Source organism: Salvelinus alpinus, chromosome 22 (genome assembly GCF_045679555.1).
Source record: "Salvelinus alpinus chromosome 22, SLU_Salpinus.1, whole genome shotgun sequence".
Lineage (NCBI taxonomy): Eukaryota > Metazoa > Chordata > Actinopteri > Salmoniformes > Salmonidae > Salvelinus > Salvelinus alpinus.
This window is the reverse complement of record NC_092107.1, coordinates 26,164,128-26,174,082: the sequence shown is the minus strand read 5'-3', so window position 1 is coordinate 26,174,082 and position 9,955 is coordinate 26,164,128. Positions and strand designations below refer to the sequence as shown.

At 43.7% G+C, this 9,955-nt stretch overlaps 1 protein-coding gene across 2 annotated transcripts in view; it reads left to right on the top strand.

The window, feature by feature from the left end:
- The first annotated feature begins 6,958 nt into the window (after positions 1 to 6,958).
- The window catches only part of LOC139549765 (sacsin-like), a 44,971-nt gene continuing 41,974 nt past the window's right edge, over positions 6,959 to 9,955 (top strand). For both annotated transcript variants that reach the window (XM_071360525.1, XM_071360524.1), the window contains exons 1-4: positions 6,959 to 7,228; positions 8,028 to 8,098; positions 8,344 to 8,466; positions 9,607 to 9,757. In XM_071360525.1, coding sequence (XP_071216626.1) covers positions 8,444 to 8,466; positions 9,607 to 9,757 — 174 coding nt within the window. In that variant the 5' untranslated portion in view covers positions 6,959 to 7,228; positions 8,028 to 8,098; positions 8,344 to 8,443. The remainder of the gene's footprint in view (positions 7,229 to 8,027; positions 8,099 to 8,343; positions 8,467 to 9,606; positions 9,758 to 9,955) is intronic.

Sequence of the window (9,955 nt, the reverse complement as noted above, 5' to 3'; positions counted from 1 at the left end):
CTAAATTGTTAGGGCAACAACATTGACCTGACCAATAATACCATATAATAATTTACAATTGACCTGTAAATAATGTATGCAATTATTAACAACCTATGAACCCTTACAATATAATACATGAAGGCCTAATGCTAATTTTAACAAATAGCGTCCCTTCTCACGTAGACCTAGCCTTCAGTGTTTCCAAAAAATCATAATTATACTCCTGCCCTAACTAGGCCTACTAACATTTCTGTTTTCAAAGCTATTTAATAGGAAGAACTCAAACAGTGAGAGAGAGAAAGAGTGAGTGAGAGACAGAGAGAGAGAGGGAGGCAGAGTGAGAGGAGAGTAACATTTTGCAGTCAAACAGAGCAGCCAATTAGTAGACATGTTAGGGCATGTTGTAAATAAATTCTAGAGATTTGTGTCATGATTGTACAAACTTGAGGTAGGCCTCCTGCATGTTTTCATTATATTGCCCCACATTTCAAATAATGGAACTACAGTATTTCTACAGCGGAATGTTGCTCCGCGTACAATTTCTCTAATAATGTATCTGGCAAATATCTCTAGTTTGAATACATTACAATAAATATTAAGTTAGTTATTTGAAAAGCCCAAAATGCCTACACACTTCTTATGTGTTGTATATCTTTTGTGTACTAAAAGATTGCAGTCCTTGACTTTTTAATGAATGGCACACATATATAATGGTGCCATTCACAAATAGAAAAACAACGCTCCTCTGCATACGACCTCCTTCCAATACAAAAGTGTAGCAACCAACTGTAGGTGCTTTCATCTCTACAAGTATGTGTTCATCTCAGCCTGGTGGACACACTGCTATGAGGCTGTAGTTATAAAACTGTCCATCTTAGTTGTTTCAATGCATTGTTTTCAATGCATGTTGTCATATGATCTCTTTGTGGGACTGTTGACTGGGGTTTATACGTTGTCTCCATCTAGTGTATATAAAGTATAAAATATAAAATATTTTAATGCATGGGAATTCCTCAGCAGTAGGATAGTTTATTTTAGCGCACCATTCTCTTCGTCATGACCTAAAGAGGTTTGCACCTTAAAATCATATTTTCTAAAATATCTGCTCCCTAAAGTGAATACATGCAGGTATATGCCTGGGCCTATATTTGTCTCAGGTGTGAGGGACCACTTTGAATACACTTATTTGATTATATCCACAGAAACGTCCAAAATAAGCTGGATGTTTTTAACACATTATAAAATGTTTTGATAAATACATTGTGGTTTTAGCCACCATGGTGCAACTTGATTTGAACCCCAAATTGTAACCCCATGTATCTTTCTTTGGGACAAAAAAACGTTTTAATTGCATCTGGTGATTGGTTAATAAAGGTGCATTAACAAACAGGCCTAGGCCTATTGGCATATTCAAACAGTAAGTGCCAGTGACATGCTCAATACGGAAGTGGTCCGATGAAGCGGATGCTAATCTACAGGACTGTTTCGCTAGCACAGACTGGAATATGTTCCAGGATTCATCCGATAACATTGAAGAGTTTACCACATCAGTTGCGGGCTTCATTAATAAGTGCATCAACAACTTTGTGCCCACAGTGACCGTACTTATATATATATATTTGCCTTTTCTTTTTTTCTTAAAAAAAAAAACATTTTTGTCATTTAGCAGACACTCTTATCCAGAGCCACTTACAGTTATCCATTCATCTTAACATAGCTAGGTGGGACAACCACATATCACAGGCATAGAAAGTACATTTTTCCTCAATAACGTAGCTGTCAGTAGAGTCAGAGCTAGAAGGGGGAGTGGGGTGGGGCGGGGGTGTCAACTGCAAGTGCTGGTTAAATGTTTGGGTGAGGAGTCGTGGTGAGGAGGAGGATTATTTAAGATACTGTTTGAAGAGGTAAGGTTTGAGATGTTTTCGGAAGATGGGCAGGGCTCTGCTGTCCTCAGGGGGAAGCTGGTTCCACCATTGGGGTGCCAGGACAGAGAAGAGCTTGGACTGGGCTGAGCGGGAGCTGCCCTCCTATAGGGGTGGGAAGGCCAAGAGACTCGAGGTGGCAGAACGGAGTGCTCGGGTTGGGGTGTAGGGTTTATAGCATAGCCTGAAGGTAGGGAGGGGAAGTTCCTTGTGCTGTTCCATAGGTAAGCACCATGGTCTTGTAGTGGATGCAAGCTTCAACTGGAAGCCAGTGGAGTGTGCAGAGGATCGGGGTGACATGAGAGTATTTTGGCGGGGGAGTATTTTCTTAGGATCCCCATTAGCTGTTGCAGACCTCACTAGTCGCAGGATGTCATCTGGAGAGAGAGGGGAGAAAGAGGTCAAGGCGTAGGGTAGTTCTGTGTGAGTGAGACATGTGGACTCAATAGGCTGAGTGAATGAGTAGCGGATGTCGTCAATATTATTTTCAAAGTGGTTGACAAAGTAATCTGCGGAGAGGGAGGGACAGAGGGTGGAGGATTAAGGAGGGAGGAGAATGTGGAAAAGAGTTTCCTAGGGTTAGAGGCAGAAGCAAGTGGCTTCAGCAGTTCACACACCAAGTAGGCCACTGAGAAAACAGGCAGCACTTAAAGGAGATGGCCCTAGCTAGCAAAAAGACAGTACTAGACCACAACAGATAAATACTAAAAAATATATACTTATCACTCCTGGAGATATCAGGAGTCCTCTAACTATAGAATGAAGCACACTGAGATGGAGCCTGAGAAGCTCAGAAAAGAGATGAAACCACTTCCCCTTAATACAGTAACTGATTACCAAAACAAGTCACAAATTGCCCTGCCCATTGATCCTGGTTGATGTGCCAACAACAATCTGCAAATTATGAGCAGTCAGCAGTTCACACACCAAGTAGGCCACTGGGAAGACAGACAGCACTTAAAGGAGATGGTCCTAGCTAGCAAAAAGACAGTACTAGACCACAACAGATAAAGACAAAAAAATTATGCTTATCACTCCTGGAGATAGCAGGAGTCCTCTAGCTATAGAATGAATACAGTACCATAGGCAACAGCCGCACTGAGCTAAAGGCAAGAGCTGCCACTTTCAAGGAGCGGGACACTAATCCGGATGCTTCTCGCTGTACGACCTCAGACCAGCATACTCAGAGCATGCCCTGACCAGCTGACACTGACTTTTTAAACCTATCCCTGACCCGGTCTGTAATACCAAGTTGTTTCAAGAAGACTACCATAGTCCCCGTGCCCAAAGACGCCAAGGTAACCTGCCTAAATGACTATCGCCCTGTAGCACTCCCATCTATAGCTATGAAATGCTTTGAAAGGCTGGTCATGGCTCACATCAACACCTTCATCCCAGACACACTGGACCCACTCCAACTCACATACCGCTCCAACAGATCCACAGATGACATAATCTCTATTGCACTCCACACTGCCCTCACCCACCTGGACAAAAGGAATACATATGTAAGAATGCTGTTCATTGATTACAACACTATAGTCTCCTCCAAGCTCATCACCAAGCTCAGGACCATGCGACTGAACACCTCCCTCTACAACTGGACCCTGGACTTCCTGACGTACCGCCCCCAGGCGGTGAGGGTAGGCAGCAACACATCCCCCACTCTGACCATCAACACGGGGGCCCCTCAGGGGTGTGTGCTTGGTCCCCACCAGTACCCCTGTTCACCCACAACTGCATGGCCGCAAATGACTCCAATACCATCATCAAGTTTGCTGATGACAAGATGGTGGTAGGACTGATTCCCGATGACAATGAAGCAGCCTATAGGGAGGAGGTCAGAGACCTGGCCGTGTGGTGCCAGGACAACAACTTCTCTTCAACGTCAGCAAGACAAAGGAGCTGATTGTGGGATACAGGAAACGGACGAGTGAGCACGCCCTCATCCACATAGATGGGGCTGTAGTGGAGTGGGTCGAGAGCATCAAGTTCATCGGTGTCCACATCACTAAGGAATTAACATGGTCCACACAAACCCACACAGCCTCTTGCCCCTAAAGAGACTGAAAAGATTTGTCATGAGCCCTCAAACAGTTATACAGCTGTGCCATTGAGAGCATTTAAAAAATACATATACACTGCTCAAAAAAATAAAGGGAACACTAAAATAACACATCCTAGATCTGAATGAATGAAATATTCTTATTAAATACTTTTTTCTTTACATAGTTGAATGTGCTGACAACAAAATCACACAAAAATTATCAATGGAAATCAAATTTATCAACCCATGGAGGTCTGGATTTGGAGTCACACTCAAAATTAAAGTGGAAAACCACACTACAGGCTGATCCAACTTTGATGTAATGTCCTTAAAACAAGTCAAAATGAGGCTCAGTAGTGTGTGTGGCCTCCACGTGCCTGTATGACCTCCCTACAACGCCTGGGCATGCTCCTGATGAGGTGGCGGATGGTCTCCTGAGGGATCTCCTCCCAGACCTTGACTAAAGCATCCGCCAACTCCTGGACAGTCTGTGGTGCAACGTGGCTTTGGTGGATGGAGCGAGACATGATGTCCCAGATGTGCTCAATTGGATTCAGGTCTGGGGAACGGGCAGGCCAGTCCATAGCATCAATGCCTTCCTCTTGCAGGAACTGCTGACACACTCCAGCCACATGAGGTCTAGCATTGTCTTGCATTAGGAGGAACCCAGGGCCAACCGCACCAGCATATGGTCTCACAAGGGGTCTGAGGATCTCATCTCGGTACCTAATGGCAGTCAGGCTACCTCTGGCGAGCACATGGAGGGCTGTGCGGCCCCCCAAAGAAATGCCACCCCACACCATGACTGACCCACCGCCAAACCGGTCATGCTGGAGGATGTTGCAGGCAGCAGAACGTTCTCCACGGCGTCTCCAGGCTCTGTCACGTCTGTCACATGCTCAGTGTGAACCTGTGAAGAGCACAGGGCGCCAGTGGCGAATTTGCCAATCTTGGTGTTCTCTGGCAAATGCCAAACGTCCTGCACGGTGTTGGGCTGTAAGCACAACCCCCACCTGTGGATGTCGGGCCCTCATACCACCCTCATGGAGTCTGTTTCTGACCGTTTGAGCAGACACATGCACATTTGTGGCCTGCAGGAGGTCATTTTGCAGGGCTCTGGCAGTGCTCCTCCTGATCCTCCCTGCACAAAGGCGGAGGTAGCGGTCCTGCTGCTGGGTTGTTGCCCTCCTACGGCCTCCTCCACGTCTCCTGATGTACTGGCCTGTCTCCTGGTAGCGCCTCCATGCTCTGGACACTACGCTGACAGACACAGCAAACCTTCTTGCCACAGCTCGCATTGATGTGCCATCCTGGATGAGCTGCACTACCTGAGCCACTTGTGTGGGTTGTAGACTCCGTCTCATGCTACCACTAGAGTGAAAGCACTGACAGCATTCAAAAGTGACCAAAACATCAGCCAGGAAGCATAGGAACTGAGAAGTGGTCTGTGATCACCACCTGCAGAACCACTCCTTTATTGGGGGTGTCTTGCTAATTGCCTATAATTTCCACCTTTTGTCTATTCCATTTGCACAACAGCATGTGAAATTTATTGTCAATCAGTGTTGCTTCCTAAGTGGACAGTTTGATTTCACAGAAGTGTGATTGACTTGGAGTTACATTGTGTTGTTTAAGTGTTCCCTTTATTTTTTTGAGCAGTGTATATTTATTTTACCCGCTTTTTCTCCCCAATTCCGTGATATTCAATTGGTAGTTACGATCTTGTCTCATCGCTGCAACTCCCCAACGGACTCGGGAGAGGCAACGGTCGAGAGCCATGTGTCCTCCAAAACATGACCTGCCAAGCCGCACTGCTTCTTGACACACTGTCGGTGGAAACACCGTCCAACTGACAACCGAAGTCAGCTTGCAGGCGCCCGGCCCGCCACAAGGAGTCACTAGAGCACGATGAGGCAAGGAAATCCCCCGGCCAGATCCTCCCCTAACCCGGACGATGTTGCGCCAATTGTGCGCCGTCCCATGGGGCTCCCGGTCACGGCCAGCTGGTATCTAACCCGAAGCTGTAGTGGTGTCTTAGACCGCTGCACCACTCGGGAGGCCATTGAGAGCATCTTGACTGGCTGCATCAGAGCTTGCTAGAGCAACTGCAAGGCACCCTAACGCAAGGCGCTACAGAGGGTGATGAGTACAGCCCAGTACATCACTGGGGCCGAGCTCCCTGCCATCCAGGTCTTCTATACAAGGCGGTATGAGAGGAAGGCCCAAAAAATGGTCAAAGACTCCAGCGACCCAAGCCATAGTCTCTTGTCACTGCTACTGCAATGCAAGCAGTACCAGTGTACCTAGTCTGGATCCAACAGGGCCCTGAACAGATTCTACACCCAGGACATAATACTGCTTAACAAGACTGCTAAATAGCTAATCAAATGCATTGACCCTTTTTTGCACTAACTCTCTTGCACTGACTCTATGCATACACACACTAGACTCTACCCACACATGCACACATACTTACACTGACACCCCAATGCACACATACATATGTGTGCGTCTATTATCTATCCTGTTGCCTAGTCACTTTACCCCTGGATGATGTCAAAGCGAAAACTGGTTAAAAATTTATAAAAAATGAAAAATGCCAAGAGTGTGCAAAGCTGTCACCAAGGCAAAACGTCGCTACTTTAAAGAATCTCAAACATTAAATATATTTTGATTTGTTTAACACTTTTTTGGTTACTACATGATTCCATGTGTGTTATTTCATAGTTTTGATGTATTCACTATTATTCTACAATGTAGAAACTAGTAAAAAATAAGGAAATACCCTTGAATGAGTAGGTGTCCAACGTTTTGACTGGTACTATATATGTATATATATTTAACTCTGCAATGTTGGAAAAAGACTCATAAGTAAGCATTTCACTGTTAGTCTACACCTGTTATTTACGAAGCATGAGACAAATACATTTCGATTTTATTTTGATTTGGTGTGCAGTCGGGTCGGTCACCCATTCATACTGTAGCTTTAAGAAATGCATGCACGAGTTCTGCAGTATTGGACTTGTTCAGAGATGTTTGGACGAGACCATTCGATATAGGATTATGTATCGCATGTACAGTTTCTCGGAATATTTCTGTTGTAAAGTGGATACTGGATAGTCCTATACATTCATCTGATCACCCCAGTACAGGTCTCCCTTTTTAGAGACAGTCAAGCAGCGACTTGCGCACTACAGGGGTGTGAGAGGGTGGAGAGGACAGGGAAGATGCCGCACAATGCGTGAGTCTGATGATTCTGGTGGAATCTTGCTCCGATGTAAGTATCCCTGTTCGTATAAGCTACTGCGGCATCAAACTTATTCTGAAAATTGCAAACTGGGTGATGCTGTTCTTTCCCCGTATCATGCATATGTTATTGTTTGTTTACGAGTAGGGTAGCCAAATAGGCCTAACAACGTGCCCTTTGTTTGTTGCACACAACAGTGTCAGTCTTTCATAGATCATATTTTGCGAAAAGGTTTGTTGACATGCTAAGCATAAAATAATGTCAACGCGTGGAGATGGATCGTTTAAAGTGCTGAAAGTCCTTGATTAAGGTTGGATGATGTCATTTTTCTACGTTGCATTGGATACTGATGCCAATTGCACTGCACCAAAATCATAAATATTATCGAAACATTTTCAGAGATGATTACTTTATATTGAATTATACAACTACTTAATTCTAAAGACTATAACATAGATAAGAAACTGTACAATTGATTTACTACAGACATAGAAAGTGTGACATATAACCTAATGCATCACCTGCAAAATATTAATATTATAACCATAGCTTATTTTGCAACCCATAATAATATGGGTTTATATGAGAAAGTAGCTAGATGGACGCAATTCGAGAGGGACTGCAATGTGTTTCTAGTATTGTTACTGTCGTGACTACAACTACCAGAGTTCATTAGCTTCCCACCAGCAGTCCAGCCAACCCGCAACCGACGCAGTTATCACATGCACTGATAATACATTATTAGAAACAGCGCCTTTGGAGGAATTACCATGTAGGAAGTATCCTCACAATTTTGCTCGCTTACGACTTCCATATCTATAATTTTCAGAAACACAGATTCTATTGAAAAGATACAGCTGGACTACAAGATCATGAAACGAATGTCTTGGCGGGATACAAGTGAGTGTCGGTTTTACTGAATAGCTGATAACTGAGCACCGCAGTGATACATTGTAGCCTTAGCGGGGGACCCATTGAGGGGGAATGGCTAAATGAAGCTTCTTACAACCGCAACATTGGCTAACTGTACGTAACCTATGGAATGTAAACGAATAACAATACATCTACAGTAGATAAGTGGCTCGAGTGAAAACGTTGTGAGGTGTATTGTGAGAAAATAACGGTCCAGTTTGTTTGTATGACAGTCTTTTCCCGGGTGGAGTTTCCCAACGCTCAGTGCAGAAGATAGAAAGAAGTCCAATGAATGTGTACGCGGGGACATAGCACGAAAAAGGCTTAGAAGTGATGGCAAACTGTCGATACCCATGGTAAGTTCGATGTTTACACATTTCAGATTTAAACATGGGGGCTGAAGTAGGCCTACTCATCAACATGCCCAATCAAACGTTATGTCAACTGCTGTTAAACTATGTTGAGGTGTTAACTCACCATTATTCTCTCTATCACCAGTTAGTTATACATTGTAGTATTCAACACCTGTCTTGAAACCCTGGAATCAATGTCACAATCACCTGTAAAATAAAGGCCTAATGTAATTTCTGAAGTGTCTATAGAAAACGCATTGCCATTATAGTGAACCTTTGTCTAGAACATGTTGTGTTCCATCCATCCCCTGTTGAATGCCCCACCCATTTTTTGTAGAACTATGGACATTGCAGAGATGGCAGCTTGAGTCAAGTGGTTTGCAGAATAGGCAAAGCTATTACCCTTTATTGCTGCCTGCACAATCAATATCTGTTGCATAAGTAAATATATGCATACAGATCTCTGTATTTAGTGACTCAGACAGAGCCTAAATAGAGTTATAAACAGTGTTATGGCTACACTAGAAGATGTTACTGTCAGGATCTAGCTATTCTCTTTCGGGAAAGTGATGATATTTGTACCTGAGTGCACGTGGCCTATGTCCATATGGCCTATCACCATCTTGAATCTTTTGGAATTGGTGGTCATTTTTCTGACAGTATTTCTCAGATGCAGAGGAGAAAACACAAGAAACACAAGCAATATTGAAACGTTAGATAACAAATGGAGAAACACAAGCAATATTGAAACGTTAGATAACAAATGGATGTGACTTAGGTTATATACTCAGGTTTCTCTTTAATCAATACAAACTGCAAGCAAGCATTGCTGACCCCATTGTTCCCTATGTTTAAGTGCTACCAGTATTCTGTGCTCTTTACATATCATTAGAAGAGCCATCTGGTCTTGTGAACTCAGGATGACCAAGGAAACATGTACATTACAATTATACACAAATTTAAATTTGTGATGGAATCAGTGTACTGCCAGAATAAAATCTTCCCTGAACATCACCATGTAAGCTTGACGTTGCTCTATGCCTGTGACCTACCAAATGAACAATGCCGTCTATGATTCACTGTGCCATTCTTTCCAGGACAAAGAAATAACTAATACATGGATTTTTTTGGTGTATTTTCTAGGTTGCCTTGGGTGACAGTCCGTCATGAGTATATTGGCCAGAGGGCCTACCAGGTCCCTCATTCTGCAGCTGTTAGGGACATCAAGCAACTCATCTATGAAGAAACCGACCTGCCTGTCATCGAGCAGCAGCTGGTTCACAATGGGAAAGTGGTAGGTAAAAAAGAAATTTTACAAATTGTAGCTATTTTCATTGCTGAAATGACAGAAAATATACAAATGAAGTTTGGCATATTTGACTACAGTAGATTAAATGCTTGACATGAGAGCACAATGGTAAAATTCATTGACAAGAGACAATCCCTTGTCTGTGCATACATCCTGTGTGAGACACTATTGTTTAATCTTGTC